This window comes from Phoxinus phoxinus (genome assembly GCF_949152265.1).
Source record: "Phoxinus phoxinus genome assembly, chromosome: 25".
Classification (NCBI taxonomy): domain Eukaryota; kingdom Metazoa; phylum Chordata; class Actinopteri; order Cypriniformes; family Leuciscidae; genus Phoxinus; species Phoxinus phoxinus.
The window spans coordinates 3,469,951-3,493,502 of NC_136900.1; the positions used below are offsets into that span (position 1 = coordinate 3,469,951).

The 23,552-nt window shown below is 41.2% G+C and overlaps 4 protein-coding genes across 4 annotated transcripts; all 4 read left to right on the forward strand.

Annotated features, from left to right (window-relative positions):
• Positions 1-268: 268 nt before the first annotated feature.
• Positions 269-2,882, forward strand: LOC306993725 (histone H4-like; the record flags this gene model as incomplete). The annotated part of the gene is made up of 2 exons (XM_079603721.1): positions 269-442; positions 2,763-2,882. The coding sequence occupies 2 exons, from the start codon at positions 269-271 to the stop codon at positions 2,880-2,882; spliced, it is 294 nt and encodes a 97-aa protein (XP_079459847.1).
• Positions 2,883-4,561: 1,679 nt separating this feature from the next.
• On the forward strand, positions 4,562-6,229 carry LOC306993408 (uncharacterized protein). Its single transcript, XM_079603145.1, has 4 exons — positions 4,562-4,882; positions 5,011-5,271; positions 5,381-5,473; positions 5,843-6,229. The coding sequence occupies exons 1-4, from the start codon at positions 4,753-4,755 to the stop codon at positions 6,103-6,105; spliced, it is 747 nt and encodes a 248-aa protein (XP_079459271.1). The 5' UTR covers positions 4,562-4,752; the 3' UTR covers positions 6,106-6,229.
• Positions 6,230-9,295: 3,066 nt separating this feature from the next.
• On the forward strand, positions 9,296-9,696 carry LOC306993726 (histone H2B-like; the record flags this gene model as incomplete). Its single annotated transcript, XM_079603722.1, has 1 exon — positions 9,296-9,696. A coding segment is annotated over one exon (345 nt), but the record flags the coding sequence as incomplete, so codon positions are not given.
• A 5,614-nt stretch (positions 9,697-15,310) lies between these two features.
• Positions 15,311-16,713, forward strand: LOC306993727 (uncharacterized protein; the record flags this gene model as incomplete). The annotated part of the gene is made up of 4 exons (XM_079603723.1): positions 15,311-15,771; positions 15,890-15,977; positions 16,320-16,484; positions 16,567-16,713. The coding sequence occupies exons 1-4, from the start codon at positions 15,611-15,613 to the stop codon at positions 16,711-16,713; spliced, it is 561 nt and encodes a 186-aa protein (XP_079459849.1). The 5' UTR covers positions 15,311-15,610.
• Positions 16,714-23,552: the final 6,839 nt, after the last annotated feature.

Below are 23,552 nucleotides of genomic sequence, written 5' to 3' on the forward strand. Positions count from 1 at the left end.
ACTTTAATATTGTGATATGACGTCTTGTGTCCCTCTTCATTCACTTTGGTGAGCTTGTTGAAAATCACTTTTTTTTATTATAAACCAGTACACAGTAGTTACTGTGATTTATCTGCTCTTGCTATATTTTGGGGAAGGGCTGTGTGTCATGTGACGCGGTACTGGTTTCTGTCAGGTCCTGTAAGCAATGTAAAATGCTTCCTTGTAACAGTCACATAGTATCTATTCGTTGTCTTTCTATAATCGACTGAAGTAACCAGAGCTAAACATGTCTGGAAGAGGCAAAGGCGGTAAAGGACTCGGGAAAGGAGGCGCTAAGCGTCACCGTAAAGTTTTGCGCGATAACATCCAGGGAATCACCAAACCCGCCATTCGCCGTCTGGCTCGCCGCGGCGGCGTCAAGCGTATCTCCGGTCTGATCTACGAGGAGACCCGCTATGGCGTTCCGATCGGTTCTTTAATATGACTTTGCAGCACGCACTCGTCTCAATGAACGTGACGTCTGCGTCTGCCGAACGTCTCGTCTGCGTCTGCAGAACGTCTCGTCTGCGTCTGCTACATCACTCGTTCGTGTGCAGAACGTGACGTCTGCGTCTGCCGAACGTCTCGTCTGCGTCTGCGGCAAGGTGGTTTCCAGCACATTCCACACACTTATTCGTTCTTTATTATTTTTCCCCACTGATCTTCAATTGTATTTTATTAGCAATTAAGTGATTTTACCTTGCTTATGTATAGCTTTTTATTCCAAATAGTAAATATTAATTTACGCAAATGATCATGTATATTATTTATTTGAAGGGCCGCCTCACCTCACACCCGCTACAATTGAGAATCACTTTAAGCATGACAATTTGAAGTAGGCCTATTCCACTTAATACACAATAAAACAATATACAATAATTAACAACCGCTTGTTGTTCTTCTAAAGTGAGGACGGGCCACAAATCCGAAAAAAACAACATAAAAAATAACAAACATTTCCAAAACTGTAAAAGTTCATAGATATAAAAATAAAACATTCATAACTTATTTTATGATAAACATATTACTGTCTATTATTGTTTATACGGACAATAATTATGTCCCAGTGGACTGTGATACAACGGATTGCACTTTATCGACTTTTTATTGCACATATTGTAGGATTCTCTGATGTTATTTCGTTGTTATTTATAACAATGACAAAAAATAAATAAATAAAGAACAAACAATAATAATACAGGGTTTTATTTGATTATCACAAATAAACAAGATTTTGACGCATATATCCAATGGTTTCTGCGGAGTGGAGCGCGCGCACGGAGGCGCGGGCGCGAACACTTGTATTTTCCTATCAACAGGAAACAACTTAAAATACTCATAATTTATGGTCATACAGAAAATAATAATACACCATTCGCAACTACTTTTTTTTTAGTAAACTCACAATAACAAGAAAACGTTTTTATTTCGTAAAATAAAACAATCAGGCGCGCTTTCATGATCTCCCTGAACTGGAGTGAGTCTAAAAAATGAACTGAAACAAAATAAAGCTTGAAATGTCCACTTTTAAACGAACAAATTCGAATCGAAAGCAGATACTGTCTGATTATGTAATCCGTATGAATTTTTATCTAGAGCCGCATCTGCTTTACAGCGGAGATGGAGATATGTTTGCAGCTATTTTTATTAATAGTTTATTAATAAAAACAATTAAAATGCCTCGTTATTTTTTCAGACACATTTAGTAGCCTATCATTTGCCTATAAACCACCTATAAATCACCTCTCTGTATGGTTCCAGAGATGGCTATTCTCATTCAGCACTGCGGGGAAAATAAATTTGGCATTAGAAAACCAGTAAAAAAAAAAAAAAAAAAATCCATATTAATTTGTGAATATTTTAAATGTTTAATACGGGTTATTAATCCGTGGGCACGATTTGTTAAACCGAGGGAACAGTTTGAGAATTCGTGAGAACGGTTTATAAACGGATTATATAAAAAATAAAAATAGTATTTTGCAATTCTATTCTTCTATTTAAAGGATCTACAGAAACAGTGGTTGTGCGATCGAGTTGTCTGTTTTCTAGTTTAGTGCTGTAGCCTATAGGCCTTTTAAAACTAGGCTATAAAAAATTAAAAACACAATAACAACCCCAACAATAAGCTATAAAAATGAAATAGCCTATATCAATTTTGTTTCTTCATATTTCTATCTTTGTAGGGGCATTTGGCCCTCAAAATGTGGGTTAAACAAGAACACACACACACACACACACACACACACACACACACACACACACACACACACACACATACACACACACACACACACACACAATATCCTATATATAAATATCCTATAAATCACAGACGCAGACGTCACGTTATAATGCAGACGCAAGTGAGACGAGTGCATGTTGCAAAGTCATATTAAAGAACCGATCGCAATCGCTGGCGCACTGCACTGAGCAGTGCTGAGTAGCGTGTGCAGTGCGTGTTAGAGAAAATTATAATAAATGACTTCACTGCCACACGTGAATGACGTGTAACGTCTGACTTTACACTTCACTGCTACGCGTGATTTACGTGACGTCAGCGTGACGTCTGCGTGACGTCTGCGTCACGTCTGCGTCTTAAAATGAATGGAATAAATAGCAGAATAAAAAAAAATTTAAGACGTTGAGTGAGACGTTCATTGAGACGAGTGCGTGCTGCAAAGTCATATTAAAGAACCGATCGGAACGCCATAACCCGCGGAGTGTTGAAGGTGTTTCTGGAGAACGTGATCCGCGATGCCGTCACCTACACCGAGCACGCCAAGAGGAAGACCGTCACCGCCATGGATGTTGTGTACGCGCTGAAGAGACAGGGACGCACCCTGTACGGCTTCGGGGGATAAACGCCTGAAACCAGGAGAAACCGCACAAACCCAACGGCTCTTTTAAGAGCCACACACTCTGCCACAGAAAGAGTCCATGTTTTGATCAACCATATAATTTGGTATACAATTATTTGCCTACCAAATAACTTTTCACAGTAATAAATCGAGACTGTCAAGATTAATTTTAGTTTTATTTAATGGATATCTACGCAATTTAAAAAATAAAATGTTATACATTTATTACACGTTAATCAATTTAACGAATGCTCTTTTACAAAATGAACAAAAAGCAATTAGAGCCAAATAGTACCACAGTATGCAGAAACAAAAATTGTATTGTACACAAACTGTCAAATGGGCTTTTATTTACTATGTAGTTTAAACAGTTTAACAACAGTTTCACGCAATACAGTTCAGTGGATTAACTGTTTTTAAAGCGTGTTTGGCCATTATTGGGCTCTTTTCTCCCAAACTCGCTAAATGGGTCTATAAGAGGTTTTAAAACCACACGTGATGCACAATATTAGAACCGCTTATTTCCTCAAAAAATATTAAATTAAAGGAGCGGGAAACGAAACAAATGGCGCTTTTCCACTGCATGGTACGGTACGGTTCGGTACGGCACGGCACGCTTTGGCGCTTTTCCACTGCATGGTACGGTACGGCTCGGTTCGGTACGGCTCTCTTATGGCGCATTTCCACTGCATGGTACGGTACGGTACGGCTCGCTTCAGCTCGCTTTAAATGGTACCACCTCTGTTGAGGTTCCAAGCGTACCGTACCGATACTAAACGTGACGTGAAAACACTGCAGATCACTGATTGGTCAGACAGAATCGTCACTTCAGCGTCATTGTATATTTGCTACACGAGACACTAAACCCGCTATATTTAAATAGCCAGACAACAGCAAACGCGGTAGCACCTGTTTTTAGAGTTTTTACTTGACAAAAAAAGTTCAAAAAAATCAAACAAGAAATGGCTGAATCGTGGTCAGTGGACGAGGTGCAGACGTTCCTCTCGTTGGTTGCCGAGGAGCGGAAGTAGCACAGCTCTTAGCTGCACACGGCTACCACCAGACATACAACTTAACGATCAGTCCCACCCACTTTGAAGCGGTACTAACTGCAGTGGAAAAGCAACCGAGCTAAAGCAAACCGAACCGTGCCGTACCGAGTTGAGTCGTACCACGCAGTGGAAAAGCAAAGCGAACCGAACCGCTCCGCGCCGTGTTGAACCGTACCGAACCGAACCGAGCCGTACCATGCAGTGGAAAAGCGCCAATAGGAAACTTGGAGGAAGGGTTTCGTTCAAATATGGAGCTGTGGGCGGAACTATCATTTATCCGCTTGTGATTGGCCCTCGTGATGCTTTGAGTTGTCCAATGAAGTACGAGGTTATGGGTTTGGCCAATGAAAACAGACAATCAGAAAATCCACACCCCTTTAAAAATTAGCATAGGGCAGTGAATAAATGCCTCTGTATCGCACTGGAGTTCACACATTGATTTGTCAGTCTTGTGATCTCGCGTCATCATGCCTGAACCAGCAAAGTCCGCGCCTAATGCTGCGTTCACACCAAGCGCGAATATGCGTCAGGCGCGAGTGATTTCAATGTTAAGTCAATGGTAAGGCGCGTTTAGGCGCGTCTGGAGTTCTTGCGGCGCGAATGAGGCGTTTGGCGCGGCGCGGACGCGAATTGAGCGTTTGGCGCGATACGCGCGTTAAGCGCGAATTGTGCTTTTTGTGCATTCACGCGTTTGACGCGAATTCGCGTCTGCCGCCCGAGTTGAAAAATCTGAACTTCTGCGTCAAATTCGCGCCGCGTTAACCAATCAGGAGCCTGCTTGATGTTGTGGCGGCAGGCCCGCCCAGAGTCATTCATTCAAAATGGAGGAACGAATAATTTTAGCTGTGAGCAGTCGGCCGGAGTTGTACGACACAACTTCGTATATATACAGAGACAGAAATAAAAAGGACCTCGCTTGGAAGAGTGTCGGTGAGGAGATTGGGCAACCTGGTAAGTTGTAAATAAGTTACACATTTCACTTTTGAGTCACGTACAACGGCCTTCCCGCCGTTTTTTAAAACTATTTTCCCCCTAATCTACAGCTACTTTTCGCTAAACAAGATAATGTGTTTATTCAGAGGACATGTGCAGGAAAAAATGGAAGAGCCTCAGGGACACGTACCTGAAGGAGAGGAGGAAGGAGATGGATAAGAGGAGTGGGTCAGCAGCAGGGTCGGTGAAGAAGTGGAAGTACTCACTGATCCTGGGATTCCTCGACCCCTTCGTTACCCCACGGGAGACCACCAGTAACATGGGGGGGGTCAAGGCCCAGGTCATTGAGTACAACCACCCCAGGGACCAGGGAGAGGGAGAGGCGGAAGTAGGGGATACGGAAACAGGTGAGTTTTCAATTAAGCCAGTTTACAAGGCATGTGCTGTCATTGTTTACAGATGAAGAGTATAATGTAATCTCTCTATGACTATTAACATGTAATATTGTCTTGACAGAGCCTACTGATGAAGAGGCTGATCTGAGATCCCCTGCCGCTTCTCCTGTCTCCTCAGTCCCTGGTCCTTCGCTCCCTGCTGCTGCACCCACAGGTGTGTGAACATGTCACGTGCAGAAAACATCAGTACAGTATACACTCATAGCTTTAACATTCACTAATAATCATTGTATTTGTAAATGCAGACTAAATTCTATTGCAATGTATGCAACCAATCATCTGCATGCTTTTTAATTACTGTTCATTTGCATGTTTATGTTCCTGATGTTTATATGTCTGAAGTATAACTTTATGTAAAATGTTAAAGCAAGTTCAAAATAATTTCACACTTGTATTTAAGCACTGGCTGTGTCACTCACACAGGCACAGATATTATTCTCCCAATATCTAGACAATTGTGTTATTTCAATTATCATCTTTCTGTCTTCTCATTGCACTGTGTGTTGTATTTTTGATTTCACAGGCCAACAGAGGAGGAGAGGCACTCGGCGGCCGCGTGATGGTACGTCGGAGGTGGAGCAGACGCTGCTCGAGCTCCTGAGGCGTCCTCCAGCTCCACCTCCACCACTACCACCACCACCGTCTGCTGACGAGCACTTCCTCCTCAGCCTTCTGCCTTTTCTGCAGAGCATGCCGCCTCAAACAAAAGAAATGGTTAAATTTCAAATTTATAAATTGGCGATGGAAAACAGCACCGTTGTGCTAAATTTGGAACTAAATAATTAAATAAATTAATTAAATAAATAGAGGCCGCAGGCTCTGCAGGAAACGCAGAATGCCCTCCTTCCTCTTCTCCTTTGTTCCCTGAGGCTTTTCCACCTTCCAAGCGAGGTCCTTTTTATTTCTGTCTCTATGTAAATTATAAATAAATTAATAATAAATTGAATATAAACTGAATAAATTATTTTGAAATATGACAATGCCTAGTGTGGTTCTAATGCACAACATATACATCATCAACACATCATAACTTGATTTTAATATATGACACATTCATTTTGTATTGAATGCTATTTATTCCATATCTAAATCTTAATTATATGAAACATTATTATAGTGTAGTGTGTCTACTACACTATACTGTCACTATACACTATAGTGTAGTGTGTCTACTACACTATAATAACAGAACAATAATAATTATAATAGTGTGTATACTTTAGTGTGTCTGGACAGTGTTGTGTGAGGAAAACAAAGAAATCACAGGACAGGTTAAATACTTTGGGAGGCTGGCTCCATTTATCAGCAAAACAAAAATAAATCACAGATTTTACAGTAATAACCTGAACAAAGAAATGGCACAGACCTATAGAATTATTATCGTGGAATTATCGTGGAAAACCGTTGAAAAAGTTATTGACTCAGGGTCTAAAATTATTAAATGTGCATGTTGTGGTGGACCTGACAGCCTGGAACTGGGCCAGCAGGAGTAGAGCAGACAGATAGACCAGACATGACCTGCAAAACAGAGAGGAGGCAGAACAAAACAACATACAAACCAATAATCAACATATTGCATTTAATAATAAAAAAATATATATATATATACACGTGTGTGTGTGTGTGTATATATATATATATATATATATATATATATATATATATATATATATAATATATAAATAATGGAGGTAAAACTCTTTTAAGATAGTCATGCTCTTTATAGGTTTGTGGGTGGCTCTTAAAAGAGCCGTTGTGGGGAAGTCATGAGGAGGACTTCAAACACTACTCTGTCGGCTGCCATGCTACCGCTCCCTCCGCCGAGAAGTGTGCCATGAAGGCATCCCTCACTCGGACTGCCTCTCTGGAGGAGTTGTTTGCCGCAACCCGACCCAGACCTGGCAGCGGCTCCTCTCCAGCTTGTCCCGCGCCCCTCACAGCAGGTGCCTCTCTCCCCTCCGAACACCTCATGAAATTGTGGAGAAGACACGTCGCCTTCACACACTTCTCCGCAACTTCAGGGTGGACCTCGATGAGCCGCCGGTACATCCTCCATTGTGAGGAGAGGATGCCAAAGGCGTTCTCCACCACCAGCCTGGCTCTGGAGAGACGGTAATTGAAGACACGTCTCTCCGGAGGAAGGCTGCGTCCAGGGAAGGGCCGCATGAGGTTCCTCCGCAGCGGGAACGCCTCATCAGCCACGAAGACATGGGGCTGGGGTCCTCTGTCTTCAGCACCAGGTATATGCTGGTCAGGAGGCAGGTGAAGTGTGCCAGACTGGAGAGCCTGTCCAAAGGCGGAGTTCGCCAGAATCCCACCGTCACTGGTCCTGCCGTACCCCCCAACATCGATCACCCGGAAGCGATACTTCGCATCCACAACTGCAAGCAGAACGATGGAGAACGTTCCCTTGTAGTTGTGGAACTGGGATCCTGAGTTTGGGGGTGCCTTCATCACCACATGCTTCCCATCCACCGCTCCAACGCACAGAGGGAAGTTCCATCGCTCCTGGAATCCCTCTGCGATGGACCTCCAGTCATCGGTGGTGGGCACAGCCATGTAGTCCTCCACAAGGCAGTCCCAGATGGCAGTCACTACCTGGGCGACGATCTGGCATACTGTGGAGACGCCAACCCTGTAGCTGGACGCTATCGTCCTGAACGAGTCCCCAGTGGCAAGAAACCTAGAAAACATTTTTATAAATATTATTAAAAGTACACTTGTAGTTACATATTCAACTATACAATCAACAGGTATACTATTAAATGGTTTATGGTATATTAAAATGCCAATAATCACTGTGTTTATACAGAGAAACATGACACTGAATATTTTAATTTCTAGGTTAATGTCTAGGTTATAGCTAACTCAGTATCACTAGTAAGATCACTGTGTTTATACAGAGAATCATGACACTTTCTAGGTTAATGTCTAGGTTATAGCTAACTCAGTATCACTAGAAAGATCACTGTGTTTATACAGAGAAACATGACACTGAATATTTTAATTTCTAGGTTAATGTCTAGGTTATAGCTAACTCAGTATCACTAGTAAGATCACTGTGTTTATACAGAGAATCATGACACTTTCTAGGTTAATGTCTAGGTTATAGCTAACTCAGTATCACTAGAAAGATCACTGTGTTTATACAGAGACACGACAGTATCACGTCTGCCAATAGAATTTTAATTTCTAGGTTGATGTCTAGGTTATAGCTAACTCAGTATCACTAGAAAGATCACTGTATTACAGAGACACGACAGTATCACGTCTGCCAATATAATATTTTAATTTCTAGGTTGATGTCTAACTTAACGTTAGGTTATAGCAGTTAACGGAGTAACTTACGTTATCACTAGAAAGAGCGCCAACAGTGGTATCCGTACCACAGTTTAAAAAAAATATTGATAGCATAGCAAATACTGTATTTAAAATAGCATATACATTTACTAACCGAAGACAGATGGACAGGCGCTCCGCAGCTGGGATAGAGCGCCTGTAGTTGGTGTCCTGGAGGGTGATCCTCGCTCCGATGCGGGACAGCAGGTCATCAAACTGGGCGCGGGACAGGCGGAAGTACCGCTGAAACCGGCCGTCATCCAGCCGCAGCTCCTGGAGCAAATGGTGAAATTCGCCAAACTGGGTTCGCCTCCGAAGGGTCTGGTGGACCCAAATACGGCGACGATGATCCCTACGCCGCTGTTCTGCTCTCCAGAGTAAATACAGTGCGGTGACTCTCTCGGTAAATGATCGCTCATCAGACATCTTGTAAAAAGATGGCCGCCAGCGGGTCTCGAAACTGACTTTCGCCTCTTGACGCGCGTGACGCGCGTAAATTTCGCTTCAAACTTTTTTTTTTACGCGCGTCAATTCCGCTCTTGACGCGCGAATGAACACAAAGTGGTCACGCGAATAACCAGACGCGGCAGGCGCGAATTTTGACGCATATTCGCGTTTGGTGTGAACGCAGCATTAGAAGGGCTCAAAGAAGGCCGTCACCAAGACCGCTGTCAAGGGAGGAAAGAAGCGCAGAAAGTCCAGGAAGGAGAGCTACGCCATCTATGTGTACAAAGTCCTGAAGCAGGTTCATCCTGACACCGGCATCTCCTCCAAGGCGATGGGCATCATGAACTCTTTCGTCAACGACATCTTCGAGCGCATCGCCGGTGAGTCGTCTCGCCTCGCGCACTACAACAAGCGCTCCACCATCACTTCTAGAGAGATCCAGACCGCCGTGCGTCTGCTGCTGCCCGGAGAGCTGGCCAAACACGCCGTGTCCGAGGGCACAAAGGCCGTCACCAAATACACCAGCTCCAAGTGAGGCGTGCCTGACCTCAACTACCCAAAGGCTCTTTTAAGAGCCACACATCTTCTCAGATAAAGAGTTTCTGGTTTTTCTTCTTCTACAGTCTTTATCCTATGAGAATCAACACTGTCTTCAGTTTTTTTTTTTTTTTTAGGTTATCTACGTTGAGCACGTTTCATAAGCCTAATCTATCTCTTTCAGTCTGTCAGTCATTTAGTTAAAAAATTAAAGTAATGTTGTGGATTTTTCTGAATTGCTCCTTGTGTAAATGGCCTACTCACAGCATTACCCAACTTGTGTAAATCTCATCACCAGTGCAAACCGTTCATTACATTTGAAAATCGGAAGGGTTTTACCTTCCAACAACGGGCATTCATTCCTTATACCAATTATAATAAAAAAGATATACCAATGAAAGGAATCACTCTTTAAGTTTTAAGAGAAAGGTAAGATAAATAAAGTAAAAAAACATGATGGATTTGCAGAAGTACAAAGTAACCATGATATCCTGACACTTTTTAAAGAATAAAGATAGCTGTGTTTTGTACCGTACAGCTTTTTTTGTTTTACTATTGAAAAGTCAAAGTTTTAATTTAGTTTTTTTTTTTCATCAGCTATGTATAGATCAAAGTTAAATTGAAAGTTTTTTTTTCCTGGATTTACTATTTATGTGTGTTTTGTGTAAAATGAACATTCTATAAAATACTGACAACATTTCTTCCAAATTTCAAGTAAGAACATAACTGTAATTTATAGAACATTTGTGGTTGATGAGAGACCCTGGCATCATTGTAAAGCGCTTTGGATGTGCAGTAGTAGATATGGAAGCACTATATAAATGCCTCCATTCATTCATTTGTTTCCAGAAAATGAACACTGGTAAAAAATAAAACATTTATATCACGAATATAGAGATACTTCAGTTATTATTGAATAATAACTTGAGATACAACATTGAACAAGTCATTATTTCTATATGAGCAATGACTGCTAATGCCAGTGACAATCTTATTGTTCATTAAATTTGCATGTTAAATAAGTTATACATTATGAGCTCTAGCTGTTTATTTGAACTAAGTTAGACTAGAGGCCCACCACTCCCTTTATAAGTGAATTGTTGAAACAACAATTTCATATAAGTTATCAATTTATTTGTGTTTATGCTACAAGTTAAGTTCATCAAACTCAATGTTGTTTGTTGGTTGAAGATCATTTATTTAGAAGTTGTGAAAACAGTTTGATTGATGCAAAATGTTTCATTTGTTTTAAGAGTTTATTCTGTGGACTGGACAGAAAAATCCACAATACTTTTGGAAAAAGAAAAATAATAAAAAGCCTGTATCAAATCCAATGTGTGTGAAATTCCACTGTGAAAAAGTTTGCAGATGAGTGGAAATAACCCCAGGACTAGAGAGATTAGCACAATGCAGACCATATAATTTACTGACAAGGTTTTGAGAGACTTTAACCCTTAATCACTGTTAAAAAAGGATAACACTTAAGGTGTTTGGGGTCAGACTGACCCCAAACTTTTAAAGAGCGATTGCATAAGGAAATATAATTTTTTTATATGGAAAATTATATATAATTTTTTTAATTTACTTCTCAACTATACATTTATGCTGTGTTTTTGTGGAAATGTGTAAGTTTTTTACCTATTTACGGAATTAAAGTGCAATGACCACATGTATCCAGAGAGGGCCATAGAGACTAATTAGACTTAATTTTCACTTTATTTTTTCTTGATGCTTCAACTTCTCCTCACAACTTTATGATATACATTTTGTGAATATTTATTTAAACATTTTGAAATATATAAAAAATCTGTAGTTTTGTCAGAGTTAGAATGTATTGTTGTTTTCTAATATATATATATTGAATTATCTGCTTTTGCAGAATTATCAGTGTGTGTTATTATTACGGTATTATGCAGTGTGTGTGTATGAGATAGAAAGTTCGTTCCACGTTGGGTTTATGCTCTAGGACCAGACCTTGATTTAAATGTAAAAAAAAAAAAATTGATTTATGCCAGTTTTGTTTCTTTTATTGGCCAATTTCTGTAAAAATGCTCTCTGTTGCAGTCACATACATTTGTGTGTGTGTGTGTGTATAAGATAGAAAGTTTGTTCTTCTTTTAATTTATGCTCTAGGAACAGACCTTGGTTTATTTGTAGAAATTTTCAGATTTATAATGGATTTACTTTTTTTTTTTTTTACAAAAAAAAAAAAAAAAAAAATAATAATAATATATATATATATATCCCCATTCATTTTCAATGTGGGGTCATTTTGACCCCAAACACCTTAAAAGGTAAACAAAAATGTACACACCTTTAGAACAACCAAATCAAGCCCAGATATTTTGTGCATGTTTAGATAAATTATTTAGGAAAAGTCACAGAGTTCCATGCCCCTGAGATGTAACACTTGAAAAATGAAGGAAAAGTCCAGTGGGGTCAGCCTGACCCCAAACAGTGGTTTATAAGGTTATAAAATGGTCCAATACAATATGCACAAACACAAATGACTAACATGTACAGTGTAAGAAAATAAACTGTGAATATTATGGCAAAAATCAATTGAGATTTCTGATTCGTATATCTTTTTTGATACACATGATTGCTCTATAAGTTATGGTCATTGCTTAATATGTAAATTCTGAGGTTGGTGTTGTGCCTAATTATGACCATGGATATATAAGAAGCCAGAGGAAGTGGATTTGAGGCAATGTTTATTCATTGGAACAAAATAAAGATAAACAATGTTTGCATCCACATCTTTATGCATGGACTCTGTTTGCACACGTTACTTGCTCACTCACTCACTCTTAATGGAAAGCTGTAACAATCTGAGTTCCTCTTTCAAGTACTTTACGCAAGTTATTTGTTTTCAAATGTATTGACTGACAGCTCTCCTGTCAACTGGCTGCAACTGAAGCCCAGGACCCCTAGGCACACAGAAACGAGCCATAAGTCATGTATGAATATGAACAGTGTTGGCCCACTGTTAGCTGATTGGTGCACACGTCAGAGCATGCCAAATGGGCGTGGCAGAGCCTATAAAATGAGGGGGCCAAACAAACTGCTGCCATCGAAGAGGCCGTGGCAGCTTACCTCTGTCCGAACACTGCTACTAGCTGGAGAGCTAGAGCGGCTCACCCAAGCAAGCCGTGCCGGAACACATCAGCTCTCGCTGGACACGCTTTCGCTGCCTCTGGCCAAGCTGCTTCGGCCCTGCACACGATGACCGTGCTGCAGGTTTACCAGGCCAAACTCGTCCAGGCGATGGACGAGGCTGGCCCGGACCCTGAGGCCTTCCGCGATCTCAGGAGTGCCACGGACTTAGCTTTGCGTGCTACCAAAGCTACAGCTCAGGCTATCGGGAGAAGCATGGCTAGCCTGGTCGTGCTCGAGCGCCATCTTTGGCTCAACCTCACTGAGATCAAAGAGGCTAACTGGACTGTGCGCCCATCTCCAGCTCCATTCTCTTCGGCTCGGCTTGGCGGTGAAAGGTTTTCTGGAGAGGTTCACTGAAGCGCAGAAGTCGCCTCAGGCTATGACCCAGCATTGTGTTGGACCCTATGCCGCCGAAGACCTGCTAGCAACAGGGGTGAAAAGAGAGGGCTTGTGTCTCGTGCTAGCCAGACCACCCTCAAGGAAACCCGCAATTCTCACAGCTCCCTGTTTAGGTTGGGCAGCTGGAGAATTTTGTACTGTAGCAAACGGGCCCGCTGCGCACGTCCCTACAAACGCCGTTTTCCCGGTGACCCCATTTTGTGAATGTTGTTTAGGCCATCGCTCTATGGGCAGCAGGTTGAGCTCTGTAGGTCTTCTCCCTTTACGTGTGTTTTTATAAGGTTGAAAAATAGGCCATGGTTCTCTGTTAGAAAGTATTAAGGGGGTGTTAAATATCGTTTTCATAGGATGGTGACATTAGGGCCCTGAAGTTCCGATAGGCCCTATGAACCCTATGTAGGCTATGCATACCCTTCCCTTAGGCCTCCTCTTATGTTAGAGTCGTCAGGCTTATATGTCGGGTAGTGCCAATCTGTAGTAGTGAGCAGTTTGGCTGTATGAAAAATTATCTAGTGAGGCCACCGTTCATCTGAGCATCTAATAGATATATTTTTGTGTGAGATGGCTTCCTCCCTATCAGGAGTTATTCTACTGTGGCCACCACTCAGTCAATCTCCAGATTGAACTACAAAGTCAAGTATTGGCCCTCTTCGGGCCACCTTGATAGCCACCTTATACTAGAGCAGCAGTTTTCCTCTCACTTTAGAGAGTCGTTGAGATTATAGCTCTGAACTTCAATTACTTTATATTCATGTGTCAGCCATCACGGGGCCGCCTCGATTTCTGGCTTAGGCTTAGTAACTGGGAAATTGGTGGTGGTTTGCAAAGCATTCTTGCCTCAAGCCTCTCGGTATCTGAGTGTAGGCTCCTCAGAGCTAGAGCCCATCAGGATAATGTATTCCTGTAAATAGTTGTTCCTATTACTGGCTTCCTCTTACTACAAGAGTCGTCTAGCTCGTCGTCTAAATAATTCAAGTCATAAGGTTGAATGACGTTGGCCACTTATTGTGGCCTCCATTTCCTTGGGTTTAGTAGAGAATGTAAAATATGTCTTGTAAAAATACAAGATAATAGGCCTTCGACCCTGATACATTCCTCAGGGTCATGCTGATAGTACTCTCCTTGGTAGGGTGTTTATTTAGAGTACTTTGCTACCCATAGCTCGTATGATATCACCCTTCACCACCTAGGCTCAGGTAGAGACAGGTTATTTACTTCCTCCCAGCAAACACATTTACGTTGTGGCAACGTCTCTGGCACGTTGCATTTCTGCTATGGCAACGTTGCTGTCTATGTGCTCGCAACATTGTAACAACATAGAATTGTAAGACGTGTCAGGGCTGTAGCAACGTTGTTACGCAACATTTAGCAACTGAGAGATGACGTTCTGACAATTTTTTTATATGCTGATAGATATGCCTATATATATCCCCCATTTAGCATTTTAGATAATTATATACTTTCTAAATATTGTTTTTCCTTAGGTCCTATAAATATTTAATGGGGCTATCAGTAAATTAGCCTAATTATAATCAACACCTGCAAGTGTACACTTTGAAGAGTAAAAATGACAGAAGGTTTCGTTAATTCAACTTTATTAAAACTACATATGGTAATCAAATTGCACTTCCAAAAGTCATACATTTGTGAAAAAAAAAAAAAAAAAAATAAACGAACAAATTTATTTTAAGTATAATCAATAAAACAATCAAATGCAGATAAGAACATTTAATGAACAAAACCGGGTTCTGTGTGGCAGATAGTAGTCGAGCCGGCGATAAAGGTTGATAAACAGGGAAACATCCACAAATCCTGAGGAGCAAAGAAACGAATGGCTGAATCCCAATTCTCTGTCTTACCCCTTCCCCTTACCCCTTCCCCTTAGTTTTGCACGTTCACGTGAGAGTAAGGGCTATCCCAATTCTCATTTTGATCTAGGGGTAGGGCTAAGGGGAAGGGGTAGATACCCCTTAAAACCAAGAATTTTCGCGAGCTTACTTGAAACCAAGGGGTACCCAGAATGCACTGCGCTGCACTGCGCAACTGGCAACAATGGCGGGCATACCATCCAGAGGGTCCCATAAATGTAAGTATTTTTGTCATTTGGTTGATTAAAAAATTATGTTTTGTTTTGTGATCTACACAGTCATGTACATATATATTTGCGACCATGTTGTTAATTGAAACGTTTTTAAACGTTTTTAAAAATCGCTAGTCTGCTACGCTAGGCTAACGTTAACGTTACATTGCTGATTTGCACAATCAGTCCCGCATTTCTTAGTCCCGCACGTTAAACACTACATTCAGATTCACTGATTTGAATGAATGAATTCAGTCCGATTGAAACAACACCTTGTGCATCTAAACATAATGAATAGTGACGTTAGAAAGCAAAAGCCGAATCCAAAAGATGACGCTGTATGGTCACCCTGGAGACATCGATACGTGCTTTACTAATACTGTCCTGTATCACACAGGGACGCATGAGGAAACCCGGCAGCTGATCCACTTTCGGGATGAAAACGAAATCAAGTTTTTAAAATCAAAATATGCTGCAAAGCAACTATGGGAGTGAGTCATGGATTCATGTTGTAGCCATTCATTCTTGTTTTGGGAATCAATATTATTGCAATCATGTGTAATTCATTCCTGTTCATGCACCTGTACATTGTTGTTGGTTATGATACAGGACACTGATGAAAGAAATGGGGTTGGAGGGAAGGGTTTCTGGCCAACAGGCATCAAAGAAGTGGGAAAATCTTAAGCAAAGATACAAGGTATGTGATGTTCTATTAAAGAAAAAAACATACATCTTCAATCTCAATGCAAGGCAATACTATACTATAATAATACATGCATACTGTATAAGTTATTATTGTATTTTGATTTCGGCTTCCAACGATTATGAAAAAAAATTGAGGCTACTGATGCTAAACTATTAAACTAATAATTTTAAAAGTGCATGTTTGAAACGTGCAGCTCTTAAAGTGACAGCAACCAACATTAATGCTGCAGTCATTATTGTTAATCAAACAAGAAAAGACGAAGATAAAATCACTCAATACTCATAAATAAAGCCCTAGTTGTAGGCGTTATTTAATTTTTGTGTGTCCTTCCAGGAACTAAGAACTCCCAAAACAGGGTCAGGAACAGAGAGGGGGGAAGTGACTGCTGCAACCTGGCAGTATTATGAAGACATGCATGAGGTGTTGGGTGCCAGGCCCTCACTCGACCCTCCTGTGGTGGTGGCATCCTTTTATGAGGATCCGATTACAATCCTCATGGTATTAATGCTGCACATTTTGCGGTCTAGAATTGCAGAATGTTAACATGTTCTTATTGTAATGCTCTCATTCTTCTATTAAGGAGATTGTTGAGCCCTCATCCCCAGCCAGCACCTCTGCAGCCAGCAGTTCAGAACCCTCTACCTCTGCCATGGCAAGCCCCTCAACTCCCTCATCCCCCCCCACCCCACCCCCAAAAAAAAATTCCCATCCTGGATTTCCTCACTGAGGAATCCAAAAAAGAACAGAGGCGCCATGAGGAGAGCGAGGCCAAGACAGAGAGGTTCTTGGTCCTTTTTGAAAAGATGGTGGATAAGCTGTAGTTTTTGTGAGTTCAATTTACTTTATTGGTTCTATAATAAAATATATTTTTGTCTAATGTATGACTGTTATGTTTACTTTATTGTTCAATAAAGACAGATTTTTGTTAACAAAGAAAGTGTTTCTGAACATCAATGACATTCAAAACAGTGATAACAAACAGATATACAAAACACCATGCAGTGTGTATAAAAATATTTATTGAAAACAGACAAGTATTACACAGATAAGAACATCTGCATTGTGTATAAAAATATTTATTGAAAACAGACAAGTATTACACAGATAAGAACATCTGCATTCATATCCAACACCAAAGTGAACAAAAGTATAACATATATAAATGCAAAAATATTTATTGAAAACAGACAAGTATTACACAGATAAGAACATCTGCATTCATATCCAACACCAAAGTGAACAAAAGTATAAAATATATAAATGCAAAAATATTTATTGAAAACAGACAAGTATTACACAGATAAGAACATCTGCATTCAAATCCAACACCAAAGTGAACAAAAGTATAACATATATAAATGCAAAAATATTTATTGAAAACAGACACAAGTGAACAAAAGTATAAAATATATAAATGCATATGACACTGTTGTCATGCTGTTGTCATGTTCATGGGGCTTGCACATTGCCTGAAACTAGGACAGCCAGTCTGTTTCGTGTGTCATTCCCGGAGGTTTCATTGTTTGCCATGGGTTCACGGGGTGGTTGAGGGTCATGCATATCCCTTAAAATGTCTTCATCTGGAACCAGTGTGTCACCATTGTCCATACACACATTGTGCAAAAAGGCACATGAAGCAATTACCTGGGGTGCAAACGTGGGCTTCACCTCCAAAGCTCTGAAAAGTGTTGACCTCCACCTGGTCTTCATCATGCCGAATGCCCTTTCTATTATGCTGCGCCCTCTTGACTGATAGTAGTTAAATTGTTGCTGTACTTTTCCATGCACTGGTTCCTTGAATGGGGTGATGAGGCAAATTGGCGTTTCCAAACAAGGATACCCACCATCACCCAGAAGAATGTAACCCGTTGGTGGATAGCGTCTTGCGGTATAAAAACTACTGTTTTTCATTATTCGCGTGTCATGGACAGACCCCGGGTACCCCACATAAATGTCCAGAAACCTGCCATTCGAGTCACATATTGCCTGCATGTTGACTGAGTAAAATCCTTTATAATTTAAATAATCCAATCGGTGACGCTGTGGTGGTTTTATCCGTATGTGGCTGCCATCGATTGCTCCAACCACATTATGGAATGCAGGGGTTCCTGAAATGTTGACGAATCCCTGACCAACTGCAGGCAGGTCCACTGTTAGAGGGAAGCAGATTGCTCTCCTCAGATTGTCCCATATATTCTGGGCCACTCTGTGGATGATGCGGTGAACTGTAGCCTTTGGAACGTTAAAGACACTGGACACCACCCGATAAGAGAGTCCATGTGCCAGCCAATAGGTGTATATAAGTACCTCAAGCTCATTACCCCAGCCATGGTCCTGCTCCCTTTGCAAAAGCTTCTGTAAGCTGTGCATCGCTTTTCTGCTGAGTCGAAAATCCTGCCTCAGCTCAGTTTCAACATTAAACCACATCCGCAGTATAGGCATGTTGGCGTTTATGGCACAGTATCTCGTTGGAGTACCAGTCTGGAAAAGAAAACCCTTTCACACCATTAATGGGCTGATTTTTTTTTTTTACGAAATGAAGAAAAGTAATAGACAAGGATGTATTCAATTTATCAAAAGTGACAGTATAGACATTTGTTAACGTTACAAAAGCTTTATATTTCAGAAAACTCTGAAACTTTCTATTCATCAAAGAATAAATAAAAAAACAGTTTTCTACATTGATAATAATCAGAAATGTTTATTGAGCCGTAATCAGCGTATTATTTCCTCAGGTAGGATATATTATTATTGATAGGATGATAACAGGTGTCTTGATCATTCTCAAGTGTTGTGATCAGCACTGCTGCTGTAACAGTGGTTAACTTAGATCAGAATTGCAGTCAGAAAACAGGACAAGGGAGATCACGTACGTAGGGTTGCCAACCGTTCCGTATAATACGGAATCGTCCCGTATAATACGGAATCGTCCCGTATTTGACACATAAAAGTCTTGTTCCGTATTGAACCGATACGGAACGCACTTTGTTCCGTATTTTTGAGAATCAATTCAGTGCAAATCCGTGACAGACACACACATAGCTTCTAATATATGTCAGACTATGAACGAAGACATTTGTAGGCTATGATAAGAAAAAAAAACAGACGGTGCGTGCGGTAGAAACTAATTTCTCCCCGTTTGTCTATGATCAGCGTCGCGTTTTTAACATCTTGGAACATCATCAGAGAATGCCCTTTTAATTGGTCGTTTCCGTCATTGTGAGTCATGTATCGTAGCAACGATGATGACAAGTGACAACAGCGGGAAATGTAAAAATGGCTAACGTTACTTCCAAGCAGCCGGCGAAAAAGAGCACAAAAATATAGAATTGAATGGGAAATAGCTGCACAATGTGCTTAGTCTGGAGGTTTATTTGTTTCTGTGAGATTTTCCTTGTGCATATATATAATATTTGCTTCTCTTGAACCCTTCAACCTGCATCATTTCAACTTAATTGTGTTTAACAGCAGAATTTGTGGTGTTGTATTGCTTGAATGCATTATTTGAGTGCAATATTTCCTTTCCAGTGCAAAACAATAATACATAAAAAAACAGGTAATAAATATAAAATATATATTTTATATTTTCTTTATTAGCAGTTTTTTATGTACTATTGTGTTGCACTGGAAAGAAAGTTAACTAAAATGGAAGTATAATTATATAATATAAAGATATTTGCACTACACATCCTTAAAATGTTGTCAAATTAAATGTCACGTCACCCCCGTTCCTTATTTCATTTTCAGAAAGTTGGCAACCCTACACGTACGGGACAAATAAATTATGCCCAAAATACAGGACATTTGCCAACCCCCCTCCCCTAAGAACAAAGCACATAACGTTAGCAGGGCTGAACTGGGACAAAAAAACAAAAACATATAACGTTAGCTAACAGCTCAGCTAAGTTAACTGTGTTGGGTAACTTACGTTAACGTTAGTTCGGTAAACGTTGTTTGTTACCAACCCATACATACCATAAGCGGATCCACCAGCATTCGTAGGCGTCGTAGACCTCTTCTCCTCCCTTGATTTCTGCGATTTGTTGCAGACAATCGCAAAAAAAACTCTAATACCCACGCAATCGACATAAACACACTTGCAGAAGGCATCTTGGAAGTTTGTGATCAACACTTGTCGCCCCCGGTGACACCAACGCCAGTTAGTGACGATGTCTGATGACGTAACCAAGTGGCGTCTCATTTCATAGGGGTATGTCACCCCTAGCGCTTACCACTCGGTTTCGAGGGACAAGGGCTAGGGGTAAGACGAGGGGTAGGGGTAAGACGAAGGGGTAAGACAGAGAATTGGGATTCAGCCTAAATAGCGGACAAATCAAATGAAAAACTAAAACAGTGTGAGCGAGGCTACATTAGTCACATATGTCACATTTAATATTAGTTGTTGTGTTTGATAGCTGAGGCTAAATTAAACGCAATACTCACGTATCTGCTCGATTATGAATGAGAACACAATGAGCCCAACAGGTGGTTGGAATTTTAAAGGCTGATTTTCCCGCTTCAGGGCAGTGACGAGTGACGAGTACATTATGTAGTCCAGTGGTTGTCCAGACACCCTAGGCACAACCATAAGCAATGACCCTGAACGGTGGTTTAATTTCAATATTGTGACAACGCTGTAACAACCTTCACCACACAACGTAGTTAAAGCAACCTTTTGGCCATGTTGTTAAAACGTTGTTAGAAGTTCGGGTACGTTGTGCCAACGTTCTGTGTTTTCTGGGCTCCCACTTGGGATGGTTGAGTATGCTCCCTTAGAGCCGGAGCACTGCCTGGGCTGACGCCTGTGGCATGCGAAGCTGTAAGCCTTTCAGGCTTCCTCGATAGTCCGGTAGCGTAATATTGTACTCCCCTTGCTTTAAAAGGTCGATAGCACTTCTGCTCAGTACACTGCATGTTGGCAATGTAAACCTTAGCGCTGGAGGTGCTCCCCTTATTAGGGTCCCTTTCAGAGTGCCCTTCGAAGCACTGTGTAGATCCAGGATCGAGTAGAGTCACTTCCCTCGTTTGCAAGGGTTTGAAAGCGCTATGCTGAGTTCTACTCTCCTGGATGCCTGTCTCTATGATCTGGTCTGTGAGTGCTTACTGCCACTATCTGCAGTCCTACCTATCGGATGCCTCCATTAGTGAGGCAAGTAATACTGGAGACTTTTTCAAAAGCACTGGCTGGGCTGACGTCCGTGAAAGTCAAAGTTGTAGGCCTTACAGTAGGTGTCCTCGATAATCCGTTAGCGTAAGATTGTACTGCCCTTGCTTTAAAGGGTCGATAGCACTTTTAGCTGAGTACACTGACTGTTGGCAATGTGAAATAAGTATAACCAGGCCAAGAGAGATGTCTGTGAGAGCACCTGACTTCTGTGGCTAGCTCTGCTAACAGTCCCACTATCAAGTAGTTAGGCCCAGAGCCTGGTCAATACTTATCAGGTTTTAAGTAGTGTTCCAGCATCTATCTGAGGATCGTTCTGTATGAATACTTAGCTCCATACTGTAAGTCTGGTCTCACTGGCCTCCCAATTAGATCAGCCCTAGAGCTGGAGGTGCTCCCCTATTAGGGTCCCTTTCAGAGTGCCCAGGCTCCACATGGCTTTGGAAGCACTGTGTAGATCCAGAATTGGGTAGAGATACTACCCTCGTTCTTAAGGGTTAGAAAGCGCTATGCTGAACAACATTCATAGACGTCTGACAATTCCATTGCTTTTTGGAGTTTTCAGATTTAAAAACGTCTATAGATATAGAGGCTACACTCGTTCTGTGGTACTCTCACGGAACAGATAGACTATATATGCTTATTTAACTTTATTTATTTTCTCTCGAGGCATCGACAACACAGCTGACACAGGTAAATACACGTGCTAGAAGAGTTATTGCTAGAAGACATTCTGGTCCCGCTTCGGATGCCACGATGCCACCAAGCGGTATTCTCTGGTCGTAATCAGTCCTTCACTGACCAATCAGCATTCATTAGCAGAATGCTAGCGTGTTATGGGCAACAACAACTCAACCCGTAAGAAATCGAAAGGACATAAGCACTCGTTCATTCAACTTTCGACCTATAACCCATGTTGAACTTGCAAAACCTACAATCAAATCTGAGATTTCTCAACGGCAATCGGGTGAAAGAGACAAATTTAGCCGTCTACCTCCATAGACTCCATAGTGATAGGCTGCCTCGCTGTGACTGCTGCTGCTGTGAGTTTGTTTGCTGTGTCTAAGCCTCGTATTAGCTTCGTATTTCTTTCTGTTTTGAACCATCATTTATTATCATTTCTAGTTGTTTATACTATAATAAATACAGCTTACCAACATCTCAGATTAACCTGACATTGCTAGCTTCCATTATTGACAGCACAACACGCTAACTCACTAGCCTTTTATCGCACCACCCGTGCGCTCAGTTATTTATTTTTCTCTCGCGCACCCGCGCCTTTGAGGTCATAAAAGCCCAGGTGAGTAAGAATCAGTCAACAAACACGGTGAGTAATGTCTTGTCCTGTTATTGTCACCTGCACTTCATGTCACATGTTTACCATAGCCTTCTCTGTCGGCAATATAGGATTTATATGTGATAAATGCAAGGAGACAGTCAGGCTGACGGAGAAGATTTCAGAACTAGAGACACGCATCCGAACTTTAATCGAGAATAGTAAGAAGAGTGCTAGAGCTTTAGATACTATTTTGGATGCGACTAGCCTAGTGAACTTTTTTGCCCTGCTCAGTGAAACACCCACTGAGAAATATTCTGATTGTGCCCTGGTAATTGGTGACTCGATCACACGGAACGTGAAAATAGAGACACCAGCCACCAAAGTCACATGTTTGCCGGGAGCCAGAGCGCCTGACATCGAAGCAAATTTAAAAGTGCTGGCTAATGCTAAACGTAAATTCTCTAAGATTATTATTCACGTCGGCACTAATGATGTTCGACTCCGCCAGTCGGAGATCACCAAAATTAATATTAAAGAGGTGTGTGAACTCGCAAGTACGATGTCAAGCACTGTAATTTGCTCTGGCCCTCTTCCTGTTCGCAGGAGTGATGACTAGTTAGTAGATTGTGTTCACTCAATGGCTGGCTGTCTGGGTGGTGTCCGCAAAATAATATAGAATTCATAGACAATTGGAAAAGTTTTTGGGGCAAACCTGACCTGTTGAAAAGAGATGGTATTCATCCCTCCTGGGATGGTGCTGCTCTTCTCTCTAGTAATTTGGCTCATAGTCTTAGAGCTAAAACATGACAATCTGGGCCTCAGGTCAGGAAGCAGACAGACTGGCTTACCCGACCGTCTGCTAGCGGCCTCACGTCACCAAGGTCAGATAAATCCCATCACATAGAGCCTCTTTCACCTAGATATCATCATATAGAGACTGTGTCTGTTCCCCGAACTTGGAAATCCAAAAAACGTTCAAACCCATCTAAGGTTAAAAATTTAATTGATGTTCAAAAAATTAAAAACAGATATAATACAAATGTGCAAATGATAAAACTCGGGTTGCTGAATATTCGATCTCTTACTTCAAAAGCGGTAATAGGTAATGATATGATTACAGATT